Source organism: Malania oleifera, chromosome 9 (genome assembly GCF_029873635.1).
Source record: "Malania oleifera isolate guangnan ecotype guangnan chromosome 9, ASM2987363v1, whole genome shotgun sequence".
In the NCBI taxonomy this organism is placed as follows: domain Eukaryota; kingdom Viridiplantae; phylum Streptophyta; class Magnoliopsida; order Santalales; family Ximeniaceae; genus Malania; species Malania oleifera.
In genome coordinates this window covers 81,965,412-81,985,061 of record NC_080425.1, presented here as the reverse complement: position 1 = coordinate 81,985,061, position 19,650 = coordinate 81,965,412, and the positions used below count along the sequence as shown (strand labels likewise).

Sequence of the window (19,650 nt, the reverse complement as noted above, 5' to 3'; positions counted from 1 at the left end):
CGATTTCTATTTTCTGCAGACTATGTGCAGGAGCAAGAGATGGAGATTGAAGCCTTGGAAGCAATACTAATGGATGATTTCAAAGGTCTGTGAAACACCTGCCTTCAAATGTCTACTATAAACTACCTGAGCATTTTCCATTTCCTTTAGCCTAATGCCTGACATGTAATGAGGCAATGTTTCCCATTTGCTGTTTTATCCCAGAAATTCACTCTGGTGAGAGTGGGCTAAATACTTCTAATCGGTGCTTCCAGGTCACACTTTCTCCGCAGGTACACTGCATCCTGCTCTGGTAGCATTTGCTTTGTTTGCTAGTTTACTCTCTATAGCTATTACTTTTTTTCTAATTAGAATTTTAACTATAGCTCTTTAGTGAGCCATCGTTTGGCTTTTCTGCACAGTTGACAAAAGCGTGTATGCACATAAGTAGGCCTGCAAACAAGCTGAGCTTTGAGCTCAAGCTTGGCTTGAAAATTAAACTACAGGCTGGGCTGGGCTCATTTTTAACTGGTTACAAAGAAATTAATTTTTAATTACAGAAACATAATTGGTTCATAAATAAAAGTACAATGTGGACTATAGGAACAGGCCTGTTCTGTTACAATAACTGCCCTTGAAGATGAATGTTAACTAGTGCAAGGTGTCATTTTATAGGGAGGAATGGGCTCTCAAATATTTAGTGTGGTTTGATGTGGGATGATAGAATTACAAATATGAAGAGATTGCTTTCTCTGACTGCAAATGTAACTTGCGGAATTGCCCTTGGAACGAGTTTTCAAGGGAGTGGACTCGACAATGGCAGACTTCAAGAAGTGATTCATGAAGCATTTGCCATGTTGGGGAGCTTTGCTGCATCTGATTTCTTTCCATCGAAACTTGGATTATTGACATGTATTCAAGTCGCCATTGGAGGCTCGAAAAAGTTTCCATGACTTGGATGCTTTCTATCAACAGGTGATTGATTACCACCTTGTTAATTGGAGGGCTAAACAAGAAGGTGAAGACATTGTCTATTGCAAAGCTGTCGTTGACTCCCTTGGCCTGAGCATCCATATTGATGGCGGAACCTTCACTGGACTTGGATAAAATTCTCCAATGTGCAGTTGAGAAATTTTATCATTAATGGCATGGTATGTTCATGTGCCTTCCTCAAAACGCTACAATCAATCTTAGAGAATGAGAATCCAAGTCCATTGTAAGTATTTATCTAAATGAGGATGAAGAAGAAATGTGAATTAATGTCTAGGGCGCAGTTATGAAAAGAAAATGAAAAAGAAAAAATGGAGTTTAAGTAGCTATTTTTGCTCTTTTGTTCAATTGATAATTTAACCTAGTTAAATTAGCCCATGAACAAGCTTAATTTGAGCTTATTATCAAGCCTAACCAAGCCTTTAGCCAAGCTTCTCACTAGCTGAGCCCGTCTATATACAAGCTTGGCAAAAGTGGGCTTGGGAATTGTTCATTTATATAATAAATGAGCTCGAACAAGCTCTTACCAAGCAGAGCTCCGAGCCGCTCACAAGCGACTTGGTTTGGTTGCAGCTCCGCACATACATGTATCCTTGTTTTGAACTTTGAATGCTAAGAAAATATTAGATTATGATTCGTGAAACAATGGTGCAATATGCCATCTGTGTTTGTTTGTGTGTTTTGCTGGCCCTGGGGGAAGGGAGGGGTTTGAGAGGTTAACGTTAGAGGGTATATAAGATTATTGTTTAGGGGGCAAAGTTGCAGTATTTCTTATAAGGGGGTTTTTCTTTTTAATCACTATCAATGCTATCTATCAACACATGTAGGCACAAAAAATATTTATTGTTTAAGGTTCAATGCTCCATTGACCACTGAATTTTTGAAGATCTTCTATAATGGTGATTGTTTTTTTCCTCAATATTGTCCTTGTAAGTTCCCCCACCCCCCCACCCCCACAAAACCACTACCTCCTCCCCTAATATTTGAAATTGGATTGTGTCGTTTGTCCAATAATTGTACCAAGTTTGCACTGGATTTCTACAATTTAGAATGGACAACAAGAAGCCAAGCCTTATGTCCCACTTGGTGGGGTTGACTAGATGAATCCTTTTTGCCAATTTACATAATTGTGGGCAATTTCTTTAGACAATTTCAGTGCTATTAAATCCTTACTCACTATCTTATTTCAAGTTATTTTAGGTTTACCCCTACCCTTTTTGCTGCCCCTCACAGTAACTAGCTCCCTTCAATGGTGCACTACTTGGTCTATGCTGCAAATGCCCAAACCATTTAAGTCGCCCCTCCCTTATCTTCTACAAGAGCTATGTATAACTTACCGCAAAAATGTTCATTCCTTAATTTATCTTTTTAACGTTGTGCCACTCATCCACTTAAGCATTCTCATTTCGCCAACTTTTACTTTTTGGATATCTTATTTCTTATTTGCCTAACATTTTGATTCTATAGCATAGAAGGTCTTATATCCGTCCTATAAAACTTCCCTTTTAGTTTAAGGATATTTTACAATCACACAACACACCCTAAGCACTTCTCCATTTCATCCTACCTAGTTTAACTATATGTATTACATCTTCTTCAATTTATTAAGGTATCAAAATCTACAAATGCTATCAATTTCTTGACCATTAAGTTTAATATTTTCTCCAATATTTTTTCTACTATAACTAAAATTACCTTTCATATATCTACCTTATTTCTACTTGTCCTAAAACCTCCAGATTCTACAGCTTTTCTCCATAATTTTAATTTAAATTCTACTCCACCCTCAATTTCATCAATCAAGACTATCATTTGCAAACAAGGCACACCATGCAACCTCATTTTGGACACTCTAAGTAAGTTCATCCATCACTAATGCAAATATATAAGGGATCAAAGAAGATGCCTGATGTACACCTATTGTGATTGGAAGTTCCCTAGACTCCCCACCTGTAGTCCTAACGCTAGTTATTAGTCTGTCTTACTTGTCCTTAACAACATCGATATACCTACTACATACTCATTTTTTTTTCCCCTAAAACTCATCATAGAACTTTCCTAGATACCCTATCATAAGCTTTCTCTAAAGTCGATAAAAACCACATACAAGTTCCTCTTCTTTTTTTTTTTTCCCCTAAACTTTTCCATTAATCTTCTTAAAAGATAATAACTTTAGTAAATCTTCCAAGTGTAAAGCAAAATTGACTTTTGAGATCTTTGTTTCTATCTTAATGTTTGTTCAATTACCCTTTCTCTCAATTTCATTGTATGAATCATAAGTTTAATTCCACAATAATTATTACAATTTTGGACATATCTTTTATTTTTTACATAGGTATTAAAGTGCTTTTCCTCCATTCGGTTTTTTTTTTTTTTAGTTTTTATAATTGTGTTAAAAAAATTAGTTAACCATATAATTTTGTTATCACCTAGGCATTTCCAAACTTCAATTGGGATGTCATTCGATCCTATAACTTTTTTATTTTTCATTTTTCATTTTTTTTAATGCAAGCTTAACTTCGTTAACTCAAATTTTGCGGATAAATCTCATATTTATAGCCTTTTCCTCATTTGTAATTTCTAAGTTCAAATCTCATACTTGGTTCTCATTAAATAAATTATTAAAGTAATTTCACATCTTTCTTTTATGTCTTCTTCCTTAATGAAGACAATATCATCCTCATTTTTTTATGCATTTTACATTACCCAAATCCTTTCTCTTTCTTTTTTTAACTCTAGCAAGTTTAAATATATCTCTTTCCCCGTCTTTTGTATCTAGTCTAGTCTATAAATTATTATATAATCTATGTTTAGCTTCACTAACGGTTATTTTTGCATCTTTTCTAGCCTCTTTATGCTTTTCAAAGTTTTCTATGTTTCTTCATTTTTGCCATGTTTTATGCCAAATTCTCTGTGTATTTACAGCTTTTTGAACACCTTAATCCCACAACCAACTTTGTTTGCTATCCGAGAATCTTCTTCTAGATTCACCAAAAATCTCTTTTGCTATCTTTTTAACAGAGCTAGCTGTTCTACGCGAAAGAGTGTTTGTACACTGTCCCCTATTGTCCAATCACAATCTTTGATAATTTTATCTTTAAATTTTATTATATTTTCCACCTTTAGTTTCCACTGCGTAGTTCTTTTGCAGTGATTTATATTACCCTTTCTCTTCCATTTCTTAATACATATATCAACACTAAAACTCTATGTTGTGTAGTTAAGCTTTCATTTGGAATAACTCTACAATCCTTACAGATCTACTCTCCTAGCTAAGGAAAAAATCTAGTTGGCCTTTATTTTGGCCTCTCTTGAAGGTTATTAAGTTTTTCTTCTCTTTTCTTAAAGCAAGTATTCATTGTAATAAGATTATATGACATGGCGAAGCCTATGATCATATCCCTAGACTCATTTTTATCTTCATATTCATGTCCTCCATGTGTTCTCTAATAACCTTCATTATCCTTTCCATTTGTCCATTCAAATAAACTCTTATGAATATTTTCTCAATTCTTGATACCCTTTGTATAATACTTTCCATATTCTCCTAAAACTATCTTTTAAGGTTTTTCTTCGAAGCCTCTTTGAGGTGCATAAGCATTAATGATACTTATTATCTCTTGACCTAAAACCATATTGATTTTTATGATTCTAATATTCTATCCCTTACCCTTTTAGCATCTACGACACTATCATTTAAGTCTATGTCTACAGTGATTCCTAACCCATTATTACATTTTTAGTGTTGGTGTTTCTAAGTTTGAATCTTAATTTTTCAATTTCTATAGCTTTGTCTCTTACTCAATTAGTTTCTTGAAGGCAGATTACATTGATTTTTCTTCTAATCATTGTGCCCACCATCTCCATGTTTTACCTACAAGTGTCCTTATATTCCATATTGCTAATTTAACCCTAGTCTCTTCAACTAACTTCTTTACCTAACCATGTCCAAAATTAGTGGGAACCCTCACATATTTGACATTGTACCCAGGCATCGACATGATGTGTCACTTCATGGCAACAACCTAGCACATTCTCACCCATTTTCTGCTACACCCAGGTGGTATAGATGCAACCTATCGTTTATAGGAGATGCCCTAGAAAATAATCGGTTAGTATTCGCATCATAGAGATCTGCCAAGTTTTACGCTAGTTGATGTAATGCAACCCTCCTTTATTCAAGCTTGAGAGAATGACCACATTAGATAAAAAAAAAAAAATACAGTGACCAGCAAAGAACATTTTAAAAAATTCATTGACCAATTGAGCATCAATTCAATTGTTTTATCCTTTTCACTTTCCAAAACCATCATCACCATTTTTTATTGAATGACATTCTTATAGTTGGATAGCATATATATTGTTTGCCCCACCATCTACTAGCTTAAGTTTTTTGATGAGGTGGGACATAACATGGTATCTGAGCTCTGATCCTAGCCGGTCTTGGGTTCAAATCTTGTTGTATGTGCTTTTCCCTGCTATGTTTGTTATATAATACTTGCTTTTGTTTGTATTTTCGCAACTGCTCAAGTTTGAGTTTTGTCTTCACATACAAGACAGGGTTGCTCTGGTTTTTTTGTTTTTTTTTTTTTGGGGGGGGGGGGGGGGGGGGGGTTGGGAGCTTGTAGGATAGCTTAATGTTCATTGTTGGTAAACAGGCTCATGTGAAATGGGGAGTGTTGGATAGCTTCATATACATTGTTGGCCCACCAGCTAATGGAGGTGTTGACTTAACACTAACCGCATCTCTACCTTTTTTTTTATTGATATTAAACAGAAATTAGCATTAAGTGGCACCTAGTTTGTGCCAACCCATCTACAAAATCATTTAAATTACAGAAAATCAACTAGCTGTCTAGCTCTATTGGGGACTGCACACGAATACCACAAACCCCATCATACTAAAAATGTAATGTTTTCAGCCATCTATCTTCAGGTCTCAGGGAAGGACACCTTCTCTCTGTCAAATGCTCTTTTGTTTCTTTCCCTCCACATGGCCCCAAATATATTGAGAGCAATTAAATTTACAATTTCCTCTTTTATATGCAAGTTCTAACTCCCAGAGAGCCAAAAGCTCTCTAGAAATTGCATCAGACATCAGCCAAAAAGACCCAACTTATAGAAAGAGACATCTGAGAAGAAGATGGTTAAACTTAAAAATTTCAGCTTCAAGCCTAATAACAGACCAGTTTGCAGATCTTTTATGAGTTCATTGTATCATGCATACCATACATATAGAACTGCAATTATTAAAAGAGATTGTTAGGATGGCTATTGCTAAAAGGAAATTGCAACTGGAATTTTTTTCCATGTGTATATGCTTGCAGAGTCTGGGACAGTGTTCTTGCTTCTTATGTTATTGGCTTAGATTTCAAAAGTAGTGTTTCTTATACTTTTTCCCCCCCTATGTTCAACAGGATGATGAGGCAGATGAGTCAGTGACCACTCCAGGTTTACCATTTGATTTAATATTAAAGTTTGGAGCATTTTATTTTTCCTTTTGTTGGTTAAAATTTACTGATAATTTTTCTCACTTGCACTGCATTTGAATTGTTGCTAGTGAGTAATATATCAAATAAATTTCTAAAGTAATGATCCACAAGATGAAATTCAGGAAAAAATTAGATAGAAGCTTATATATGGGTATCTGTTAGACTCTAGATATACTCATTGTTGCAATATGATTGATGAAAGTTACAAATTTATTTTGGTTCCCGAGAACTAGTTCAAGTTTTTTATGGTCTATTTTTCAGACCTTTAAATTAAAATAATTTTTAGAACATAAAATTGCTTTAAAGATAGCTTGCAATAATTTAACTCAGAAATGATGTTTGTTCCAAAATGAATTTTGAAGAAAGTTTTGGCAACCAACTTCATGTCACAAAGATGAAGTTTTGGCAATCAACTCCATGTCATAAAGATTCTAGGTTTAAAATCAACTCTCAAAATGTGATTTACTAACCAAATTATTTTTGACTTAAATATAAGGTCACACTATAAAATTAACTCCGTTGAAAAACTATTTCAGATGGGGACTACGTAATATAGCTAACAAATAGTATTTACTTTAAAGATAACATGCAATAAGTTGGAAAACGATTTTTACTCTAAAATAAACTTTGGGGAAAGATTTGACAGCCATGTGTCATGCAATGATTTTATGAATTTTTGTTTTTGATGGCAAAAGAAAAAATTTCATTAATAGGAGAAGAATTTACAGAAAAGAAAAATAAACCATCTATCAAAAAGATCTGGAACAAACCAGAAGGAAAAAACTAAAATACATGGAAAGAAAAGAAAAAAAAATCAAGCTATCAGGTTCCTCTGATGTCGGTGAACTTCCAGAAAGCTTAGTTCCCTGAAAAACCCAATTTCAACACACCACAACCAGGCCATACAGTGAATTTTTCCCAAATCAGCAGAAAATTCAACTTCTTCCCTGAAAAGATCTTTGCATTTTGCTCCAACCATAACCCCCACAAGACTGCAAAGATATGCATTTCCACAACTCATAGCTATCCTTCCTCCTTCCCAAACCCACAAATAAAGTAGCCAAAAATTCCTCTATCGATACTGCACAATCCCAACTTTCTCCCAAAACACCAAATAACTTGTTTGAAACCCTCCAAGCAAAATGACAATGCAAAATAAAATGAAAAATAAAAAAAAGAGATGTTGTCTCTGAATTATTATAGCAAAGCACGCAAACATCTGGAGAAAGAGCCTTCAAAGGTCTCCTAACCTGCAACAAGTGATTGGTATTGATTCTATTAAGCACAATCAACCAAATAAATGCCTTAGCTTCTGGTGTTACTTTGGCCTTCCAAATAATAGAATAGAGAGGAAAATAGGAATTGGAATGGGTCAAGAACTCATAATATGATTAATAAGAATAAACCCCCTGAATGATCTAAAGACCAAGAATGAACATCCCTTCCCAAAGAAAGATGACAATGATTCAATAAAGTCAATAAGGAGGATAGTTCCACCAGCTCTCTATCATTAAGAGGTCTCCTGAAGTGACAATTCCAAGAAGCCAAAGTACTAACTGGAACACTAGCAAAGAAATAAGTAACGCTGTTTTGCCCTAAGCTTAATTAGAAGAGATGAGGAAAAGATGTGGATAAGACTCCATTCCCTAACCAAGAGCCTTTTCTAAAAATGAGTATAAGAATCTTCCCGACTACAAATTTAGTGTGAGGAGTGAACAACAGATGAATCTAAGATATACATCTCCATGAACTCTTCAAAGAACATCTTGAACTTTGAGTTGGCATTCCAACCATTCTCACTCAAACTAAAGTTGCTAGTAATAACTCTATGCAAAGGCAAGAATCTTCTAGGGGAAAATGCCAAGTTCATTTAGGGCTTGTTTGATATCGTTGTGGTTTTTTGTTTTCTGTTTGTTTCTTTAGAGTGAAGAAACAACTTATAAAAATGTGTTTTTTTATGTTGCTAGTTTTTTGTTTCTATTGTTGGTTTTCAGTTGTTTGTGAAATAATCAAAAATTAGATTTTATGGTTTTCAGTTGTTTTGGTAACCTGTTAGAAATTTTAATATTCAAAAATATTTTTTTTGGATTAAATCATTCATTTTATACACTTTTAATTAAAATTGAATAAAATAGTCATATGAATTTAAATATAATTAAAATAAATATACATAAATTTCTAAAGAAATAATAATAAAGCCAATTACAAAACATTTTAACTATTTTTCAATTGTCATGTATGATAAATTAAGTAAAATAATTATAATAATTTTTATTTTTATTATAGTATTTGTTTGATGTGTACTATTTTGCAATTTTATTATTTTAATCATATTTTTATAATATTATTTGATTTAAAGATGAAAAAGAGTATTTTTTTAATTAAGTTTAATTTGTTTTAGCTTTACAAATATTAAACAAACAGTGTTCTAATTTATGGTTTTTAGTTTGTATTTTTGGTTTTTAGTTTTCTTTTTTGGTTTTCTTTTCATAATTTTTGATGGTGATACCAAATGGCTCCTTAGCTAAGAGAGAGGTGTTTCTAGACATGTGCTTTTAGAAATAGAGTTTCCAAGACCCACCCTCCAATTTAGAACTGCACCTCTTCCCAACTCCCTAAATGATCCCTATGAACTCCATTGGAATCTTGAAATAGACAAGTAATATAGTAGGATACTAGACAAACAAGTCTGAATAAGTGTGATTCTACCCCCAAGAGAGAAAAGAGCCCCCTTCCGGCCCATGTTTTTAAATTTCCACAAAATTATTAAAATTTGCATTGAAATTTCCACTTTCCACCACCCTCGAAATCAAAATCGCAGTTGATTTCTATCTTGCATAATTTGAGTCAAAATTTCAATGAATCATCGAAAATTTATCTAAATCTCGAAATTTTAGCGAAACTTGTTGAAATTTTAATTACAAAAAAAAGATTTCTTTAGAATTCATATGTGAGATTTAGACACAAAGTGAAATTCCTCTCTTAATTTATCTTATTTTTTATTGAAATGAAAGATTATTATAAGGGCTTTTGAAATTACATGAAAAATTAAACTTACAACAACGTTTTATTGAAACATTCATGTCTAAATTATCTTTATTTATATATTAAATAATATTTAATTGATTTATGAACTTCATTTATATTAACCTAATATGTTCAATACACATATTATATTACAACTATTGCATCTGGTACACAACATAGATGCATTTAATTTGTAAGATATTAGTCCTAGAGCTTACATTATTATGTCTATTGATAATTTCTAAAGTTTCATAAAAGAATCCCATGCTTTACTACTAATTTCCATCATTCTTTGAAATCGAAATCAAAATTGACTTTGAAATTGAAGTTTCCACAGAAATTTCCGTACTTTTGAAGCTTCGAAATTTTAGTCGAAATTGAAATTTAAGATCTTGTTCCAGCCATCTAAATGCTTTGCCACCATTTCCACTATTTGATTCCAAAAGTCTGCAAATCTTGGATTACACTGCAAAGGGACCCCTAAGCATGTCAAAGGCTAACCCAATAAACCATACCCCACATCAGAGGACCATTCTTTAGCGAGCTTAATAGGCACATTAATAACTGCTAAACTGCTCTTCCCCATGTTAATTTTAAGCCTATAGACCCTCTTAAAAACATGGAGAATACCCAAAATACGCTTGAAAGAAAACCATGATCATCGAAAATAAAAATGGTGTCATCATAAGATTGAAGGTGTGAAACCCCCACTCCCTCTCACCCCGCTACCAACCCTTTAACCAAGCCCCTATCCACTACCCTATCCACCATCCTACCCAAAACATCAGTTACTAGGACCAAAAAAAAGGGCGAAAGAGGTTCACCTTGTCTAATACATCTCGAGGCACGAAACCATTAGGTTCACCATTCACTATTACCAAAAACCACACATTAGAAAAATAACCCCTTATCCACCTACGTCATCTCTCACCAAATCCATTTTTCACAAAGTGTTTATCCAAGAAACTCCAACTAACTATGTTGTAAGATTTCTCGATATGCAATTTAAAAACTCCAACTAACTCTGTTTGTCTCCTTTGTTTGAGAAGTTGGGAGGCTTACACTTGTTTCTTCATTTCCCCTTCACTTGGGTTATTTGGAATAAATTATTTGGTATATGTGGTGAAGACTGGATTTACCTTTCCACCTTGAAGGCTTTTTGCTCTATCACATTTAGAGGTTTTGGAAAAGAGAAGGGTAGGAAAGCCTTGAGGCAATGCACTATTATGGCTGTTATTTGATGTGTTTGGCTGGAGAGGAATGCCAGAAATTTTGAAGGGGTGGCCACTGGTAATAATTTGGTTTGGAGTAGAGTGGTTTATCTTGCGTCACTTTGGGTGTTGGCTAATGGCTGTTTTCATCATGTTTCTTTGGAAGGCCTGCAGCAGGATTGGTCGACTCTGCTTCATTGAGTTGGTTTTCAGATTATGATGATATTTTGTTGTAATTTTTTGTTATTGTTGTAAAGGGAGGATTTCTTATTCTCACGGTTTTTTTCTTTTTATTTTTCCTCCTACTTCTGATGTACATTCTTATGTCTTCTAATAAATTTCCTTGTTTTAAAAAAAATAAAAAATAAAATGAACCCCCTCTTCTTTCTCCTTTGAATATCCTCCATCACCTCATTAGCCACCAAAAAAGCATCAACTATTTGTCTACCCCCCACTGCGAACAAAAGCACTCTGAGCACTAGAAATGGCCTTATCAGACATTGCACTCAGCCTATTAGCTAATATTCTGGTGATAATCTTATACACACTAAAAGCTAGACTCGTGCGTTTGAAGTCCTCTATCTTAACAGATCTAGTCTACTTTGGCACCAAAGCAATAAAGATTAACACTCTTGATCAAAACCCCGTTCCCATAAAATTGGGTAAAGACTTCAATCAAATCTCCCTTAATCACATCCCAACAATCTTGAAACAAAGCTATGTTAAAGACATCCAGTCCTAGAGTCTTATCCCTCTCCATCCCAAAAAATACACTCGTCACTTCCTCCTTATCTAACCATTGCATCTGCCATCCAGAAATGGGATTCCACTATAACCCCTCAACCATTGGTCTAAATGATTAAAGGTTAACTTCAATTTTGCTGCATAAAATTAGTTTCAGTTAACTATCCTAAACAGGAGTTGTATAATGTAACCAATTATGTTTATGTACTACATTGTTTGGCTAATACCAAAGAAACTGCAATTTTAAAATTCTCTTTGAATAACATCTTCACAATGGTGTGTTTTTTATTGTGTCAATGGAAAACAAGTAATTGGGACATGCTTTTAGTTCTATTTACTTTTTATCTGTATTCATTTTTTGTTTATTTTATGAAATTGATAGTAAATACCTTACCACTTGCAACACAACCGAGGGCGGATTGATTGGTGAGGTTACTTCTAGTTGATTGATATTGTTCCGTTATGTGCACCAATTTATGAATGCTGAGGTATTGAATAGGAGAGTCCTTAACTTCTGCACAACACTTCGCAGCTTCTTGTGTTTACTATTATGTTAATATGTAACAAAATGAAAAATTATGGTTTTGGGACTTATTTGAGTTATTGGAGCTTCGTATTTATTTTGGGTTCTCTCCTTCCTTTTTTTTTTTTTCTTCTTTTTTTTCTTTGGTGTATTTCTGCCCTCTTTATCAGTAAGTGTAATTACTGTTTGGTCATTTTTCTGTTAGTTTGCAATAATGATTGCTCTATCAGCTTTCTATCATCCCTTTTATTGGTCTTTTAAAATTTTAACTGCAACACATTACTTCAACTTCTATGTCATACTTTTGATATAATATAAAAAAATGTCTAAATTATATTATATTGTGGCGTGCATTTAAATTGTATTATTAGATTATTATTTTCGGATATTATTCACTTCTGTGGTAGGACCTGGCTGGAAAATTAATTATTTTAGTTGTTTCAAGTTTCGATGGTTATATTTTTCTCAATCATTTTTTAACTTTTTTTTTTGAGTAATATATGAGGTACTATTAATGCTCTCTGATGAAAATAATATCCTTCTTAATTGTTATAGGGAGCAAACAAAATCATAAAAACATTTAAATAATAAATGTAATTTTTTGTAAACTTTTTTAATTTAAACTTTTAAAGATGTTTTTAAAAAATAAAATAAATTTAAGGGCATTTTTCTGCCCGTAAAATGATCTGCATATATAGTATGTAGATTTAAACACTGAACAATTTTTTAACAGATGCTAAAAGGGTTTACCTGGATTGTTTTTTTTCAATTCAAACATTAACCCATCTAAATAAACTTTCTAAATGTAATTTATTTAATTTTAGTTGAATTATTCTTTTTAGAAAATAAAATATGCCAAAAAGGTTCACACATCCTGCTCCTTTTTTTTTTGTTTTTTTTTGTTTTCAAGGATATGCTCTTCTTTAGTTAATATCGACGTTGATGATACTATTATCTTCATCTCCATTTTTTAATTAACTAAATGTAATCTTTTTTAAGTTCAAAGCATAAAAAAATTTTTAAAGTAATTTTTTAATCCAATTTTGGTTGATTATATATATTTTGTAAAAAATTGTTTGTCTTGCTTTCAAAAGATAAGGATATTTGTTACATTCAGTTGAAAAGAAAATTCTTGATTTGTGTGCTTTTGAATGCCTTATGTGCTGCTTTCCTTGGTTTTGGAGTCTTTGATTGCATACGAATTTAAGCTGTTTCCCAAAACTCTTGCAGTTCAGCTGGCTTTAATTTTCTCGCATACAGAAAAATATCCAGATGAACCACCACTTCTGAATGTGAAAAGGTGAGTGAGTTTATTTTCTTCACTGTTACATTATTAGTACTGACAGGAGATCGTATTTACCTCTTTAATGAAGCTTCATTTCATGTTTGCTTTACTCAACTTTCCCAATATCATGGCTTCATTCAGATGTACCTCAAATGTTGCATACTCTTCCTGTTGTCCTTTCAATTGCACCATTTCTACTACTTTAACCATTGTTCTGCCTCTATCACATGATTATGATGCACAATTATTTCATCTTTTCTAATATATTTCCATTTAGGTATGGTTTATTTTCCACAATACTTCACATGATAACTCCATGCTCATTTGCGTTTCCAAATGAGGTTAAGATTTGTTAGAAATAAATTGCCTTCAAAGTATAACCATTAGCTATTAAATCAATGTTTTAAAAAAGGCTCAATCAAGGCTTGCCTTGAGACTGAGCCTCTGTATGGGAGCACTTTTAAGAAAGTGCTCATAGAACTTATCACTTAAAATAGGTACTTGTGTTAAAAAGTGGTGTCGAGCTTGTATAAAAATGAGTAATTTTTTAAAGTACTTTTGAAGAACCACTTTCAAAGAACCTTTTAAGTGAACATGGAAAAGCATCCAAGATTGCTGTTTGGGCGCTCATACATGGGTGTACTAGAGAAAGATGATGGCATGACCATAAATTTTAACAATTTATGGGCATGACGGTAATTTACTCTCTTTTTTCTCTCCCTCTCTCTCTCTCTCTCTCTCTGCCACTTTCCTCACATTCTCTCTGCTACACACACGACAGTGCCTCCTCCACCATTGCCTCCACTTAGTGCACCAGAAATTTCCTACGCTGACGGCACCTCTGACAAAGGAAAAGGTGATAAAAAGCTATAAGTTGCTGATTCTTAATTAAAAATCCATAATTTTTCCAAACGTTTAGTCAAGGCTCACAATGAAGACTTTGTTGAGTTCATGTTTGACTAGCTTGCTTTGTAACCCACAACGATAGCCTCATAGGGTAAGCTGCATTTGTACATGTGAAAACTGTGGTCTTGGGGCCAGTCAGAGTACCTATGTTATCAATGTTATATTTTTCTGTGTTCAATAATGTTGTTAAAAGGCACCAAGGTGCTTGCCAAACTTTTAAAGTCCATTGTGATTTGCCCAATATCCTTGATCCTATCTCTCTTATCAAATTAGATGACAGCAATGAATGCTTGATTAGGGAGTTTTGTCCTAGAGTGCCAATACTTTAGTTGCTGTGAGCATGATTTGTTTTTTAATTATAATATGACAAACGGTGATGTGGCATTGGCATATGGGATTGGAGGAGGACGTACATAAAGGTGGCAAACACTATCAAAAGTAAGTGCAAAGGCTTCAAGTTCCAGAATAGTAAATGTTGAAGATGAGGAGGCTGATCCAAATGTAACAGAAAAGGAAATGCAAGGCTAAATATCAAGTGATTAAAGGGATGATGATCCCTATCAACACATCCTGGGACCGGGGGCCTTGACTTGGATGGCGAGTCGAGAGAGTGGTTGTTGAGATTAACCGAGTCTTTTAAAAATTCAACAGAGTCGCCACTAACTTGTTATTTCCAAGGTGTGGTTAGATCACCCAATTACTACAGATTTCCTAGTCTCTAAACTAGACCTAGGTCAAGGAAACTTGTAGTCTTGGTCTGTGTAACGAAAGTAGGGCTCCGGAGTATAGTTATGTCAGGAGAAGGTCTCAGCACCTCCTATACACCCGTCCTAACAGACGGTAATTGCTAGCCTATGATTACTCAGTTTGATTATTAATTAAGACTCCTAATTATTTCATGTTTGTTATTTATTGATCCTTCAAATATTAGATAAGTCCCCCCGCCATTGTAGGGGCTATCCTCACCTATAGAATCTCGAAAGGATGCCATTGCCCCGCTTTCGAGTTCCGTCATTGGGTTATTTAAATAATTATTTTCAATGAAACAATACAAACCAAATGCATTGTGTAAAGGATGCCAAGGCACCCTTCCCTTAGGCATGTAGGAGAGACGGCATTTCCTCATCTCCTATTGACGTTTTCCAATCACTGGGGTATACACACGCATATACATGCACATGCAAGGAAAATCAATTATGCAAACCACACAAACTTCTAGAAAACTTTTGAAACCTTTTCTAAAAATTTTGAACAAACATGACATCAACAAAAAATTTCCATTTTTAAATTTTTAAAATTAATAACCACCCAGATAATCAACAAAAGAGTACACTATTTTCATGACCAATAATAAAGAAATATATCACATACCTGAACTGCTTGCTACCCTGAATTCTGATGTGCCACGCTTCTCTAACAACATCCTGAAAATTATCATGTTGAGCCCACATGTTAAAGAACTTGAAAGGTCTTCTTCCCTTACTTTCATTTCCAAGTAATGAAACAATACAGGGGGAGGGATCTGAGAGGTGGCCAGGAGGAGGGAAATGAGCATGAGCACTGAAATCAGCTTGAGCCCACACTGAATTTACCATCACTCTATCTAGCTTGCTCCAGACCCTGCCATTAGTCCAGGTGAGGAAGCATCCTGATGACATCAAATTTGTAATCCCTGTTTCAATGAAACAGTCTAGCATGTCTTTAATCTCATGGGTTTTCACAGGGAGCCCATTTTTCTTCTCCTCCCTTGACAGGACATTGTTAAAACCACCCAGGAGGAGCCAAGGCCTTTGACAGGAAGCACAAAACTGACACAAGACCTGCCACAGACATCTTCCTGAAACAGTTGCGTTAAAACCATAAATAAAACTCAAAGAAAAACTCTTAGACCTGGGCATTGCTCTGAACATGTTGAAGGTAAACTTTCTGGGGGTTCCAGATAATCAGAATTCTACCTGCAGAGTGATGCTCAAAGTTGTAAATTGCCCCCAATTGAGGAATTTCTTCTTCATAATCTCCTCAAGGCTGTTCTGGGAGAGTTTAGTTTCTATTATGCCAAGCACATCAATCTTATTCTTTTTAATGAAGTCAAACACCCCATTATGTTTCAGGGGTTTATTGAAACCCCTGATATTCCAGGAGGCTATCTTCATGGGTCAGGTAGGAGGGCAGGGCCCTCTTTCCTTTCATATAACGTGAGACCTCTGGCCTCATTGATCTTCTTTCTGCTCTTCACCTGGATAAATCCATCCATGTCCTCTTCTATAGCCTTGCCCCTGTCTGTCTCACCTTTAGTATTTCTGACAGAAGCCAAGCCTGTGACAGTCTTATCACCAGGTACAGTCACCTTTGCATTTTCACCTTCTCTGTTTGACCTCTCCTCTCTGTTTTCAGTTGTAGCAGGCAAGGTTGCTTTTGACTGAGCTGTGTGGTCAATGGTTGAGCTTTTGTTTTTTTCTTTGTACTGAATTACACCCGTTCCAGCTCCTTTTGTACCAGTTGGGGTGGAAGCAACTGCTTTGCCTCTTTCTTTCTCAGCTACAGGCTTCCTAGCTTCCTTGCCTGTAATAGCTTTTTCCTGCATCGTGAGGTTCATAGGATCTTGGCCGTGAGCCTTATCCTTGTCATTCTTTTCTGTAGCATCCCCACCCTTTGAAGTCTCCACACCTCCATAAGGGTTCTTAGTATCAGTTGGCAGGATATCTGTTAACTTTGGGGATTCTTTAGCTTTCTTAGCTTCACAGCCTTCTTCAGAATGCCACAGAACCTTGCAGAACTTACAATACTTAGGGAGCTTTTCATAGAGAACTTCCTGGGTTATCACCTTCTCATTAGGCAGCCAGACTTTCACCCTACGTTTAATTTCTTTTGCCACATCCACTTCCACCAAGACTCTGGCATATGTAAGACTTTCTCGGTTTGTAGTCATCTTATCTGCATAGAGAGGGGGCCGCACCTCTGAACAGATTCTACCCAGTGCGTTCGGTGTCCATAGCTCCAGTGGCAAGTTATTCAGCTAAACCCACACAGGTATCGTACTCATTTCCTTTTCATCGAATTTAAACAATTTGGGCATCTTCTTCAGGAGTAAAGGCTTTCCATAAGACAAATAGGGTCTTCTTTGCAATATCTCACTCAAGTCATCCTCCTTATTGAACTTGAAGATTATCCATCCACTTCCATGATGCATGACTTCCACCTTCACAGTCCAGGCATTAACTACCTCTTGGAGGGCTGTTTTTCCTGGGCATTTACCAACAAAATAACCAACAAGGCTATTACTCCAAGTTCCTTCAAGGTCATCCATATCTGCTGCAGGAACATGTGCTCTTGAACCATCAGATTAAAATGAGGGAATTGTCCCACAACTTTGCCTCGTCCTATTATCTGCGAACAGGCTGACCCATGGGACTTTTTGATTATTCTTCATAAAAGTTCTACCCTTCTGTTCCTATTGTTGATCCTTCACGATGTCTTCTGAAATCTGTTCGATTCGAATTTGAGACATACATGTTTTCACAGATTCAACTCCCTCATTAGTCTTTGGTTCCTTCTTGGTGTCCTCCGAGCCACGGGTTTCAGAACCGAGGGAGTTCACCACCTCTTCGACCTTTATTCTTAACAGGGCGTGGCTCGCTTTATACCTCCTCTTCTTGCATAGTTGTGATCCCTAGATCTCCTTGCTTCTCTTATAATGTTTCTTCCATTACCTCTTTTCCTTTCGATCCACTCGTCTCAGATTGGCTTTTACCCGATGGCAGTTTCGATAATCGATTAACCTCAGCAAAAACCTCTACTAATCTCTTGTGAATCCAAACATCAATTTTACCCCCTTCATCTTTGATGTATTGTAGGGCAGCAATCAAATCCATCTTCAAATTTGGATCCTTCAGGGGGGGGGGGGGGTCCTCCCTGATTTTTGTGCCCCTCTACGCACCATTTCAAGAAGACAATTCAAATTTCAAAACTTCAAATGGTCGGGAAGTGAAGAAGAGTTTGTGAGGTGAGCAGAGGGAAGGGGGAACAAGTGGAGAGCAGCTGATCATGAAAGGGGTAATTGAAAGAAGTTTGGTAGGGAAAGAAGGATGGTGCGTGAACAAGAACCACACCTTTAGTTGTCCACGAACAACCTAGGGTTTTGAACGAAATAGATCTGGATGTGCGAGTGCTGATCGAAGGTCAATTTATCCACAATTAAACCGAAGGTGAGGATGACCTGTGGTGATGAAGAAGAAAGAGGATAGAGGATGGTTGTGGCCGGAAGGGATGGAGGCGGATGGTGTCGGCGGGGTGGTGGACGGAAAATCTCAGTACATAGTCAAGCGTCCCTAGAGAGGGAAGAGAGCTTTTCTACATTAGCTAACGTTTATGAAAAAATTTCATTATTATTTGTAACCAGCACCTCAGTTTACTCGGGCAAGCACCAAGCCTGGTGCTTAACACCTCAAGTAAAGGAGGCCTTGGCACCTTAAGGGCGTCTTGAACCTTTGACGACATCAGTGTTCTACTTTAGAGCTCCACCAATAATGGTTTAGCACTGGTTGCAATTGCTTGTATGGTTGTTTTTTAGTATTTTGCCTAGCAAGTGATAAGAACTAGTGGGGCCTTGTGCACTCGTTATTAGATAATTGGGGTTCATATTACTTGTAGGGTGTTGCATAGCTATTTCTCCAAGTGTTGAGCTCTTGACAATCTTGGTGTTCTATTTGAGAGGTTCCCTGATGACAAATTAGCACTAGTGGGAAATACTCATAAAAGTTTAATATTTTGCCAACCAAGTGATGAGTATTGATGGGGCCTTATGAACTCTTAATTAGATAATTGGAGTTCATAGAGCATGTAGGGCCTTCCTGAGATCTTTTTTCCTGTGTATGCAAACTCTAAGTGAGCCTTATGGTGCAAACATTTAGATAACGAGAGCTCTATTTTATTGATTTTATTCTGTTGGACTGCTGATTGATTAATTGCGCATGTTGTTGACAACGAATTTTAATTTTTCTTTTCATTCTGATAATTATTCAGTTTACGAGGAATACCAGCAGGGGATCTTAAAATTTTGAAAGAAAAGCTTGAACAAGAGGTATGATGCGGAACTTTTTATTTGTTCTTTGTTTATGTATTTTTTCCCTTTCACGAAGGCTGAAGGTCCAAATCATCTTCCCAATAAATAGGCTTGGAAGTGCCTTGAAGCACCCAAAGAAATCCATTGTGTACCATGAACTGTTTTGGAAGTTGAGATTTACAGTTCAGCTTTGAACCCCATATGAATTTCACAAAGTGAGATAATACATAGAACATGCCTATAGATCGTAGAAATATTGATGGAAGCAATAGAGAACTGAATTGCTTTGCATCCAACATGTTTGAACAACTGGAGGGGTTATTTTTACGGGGGCATAACATATATTGCATTTTTGTACCATGATGTCGAATGCCAATGAAAGATGTGCAGTTGTCTAAGTATCCAGTTTTTTACTTGATATGCATGTTCCA

At 35.5% G+C, this 19,650-nt stretch overlaps 1 protein-coding gene across 7 annotated transcripts in view; it reads left to right on the top strand.

Moving 5' to 3' along the window:
- The window catches only part of LOC131164029 (uncharacterized), a 40,260-nt gene that overhangs the window by 2,835 nt on the left and 17,775 nt on the right, over nucleotides 1-19,650 (top strand). For all 7 annotated transcript variants that reach the window (XM_058120940.1, XM_058120938.1, XM_058120941.1 and 4 more), the window contains 5 exons: nucleotides 20-85; nucleotides 205-272; nucleotides 6,387-6,420; nucleotides 13,197-13,266; nucleotides 19,180-19,237. In XM_058120940.1, coding sequence (XP_057976923.1) covers nucleotides 20-85; nucleotides 205-272; nucleotides 6,387-6,420; nucleotides 13,197-13,266; nucleotides 19,180-19,237 — 296 coding nt within the window. The remainder of the gene's footprint in view (nucleotides 1-19; nucleotides 86-204; nucleotides 273-6,386; nucleotides 6,421-13,196; nucleotides 13,267-19,179; nucleotides 19,238-19,650) is intronic.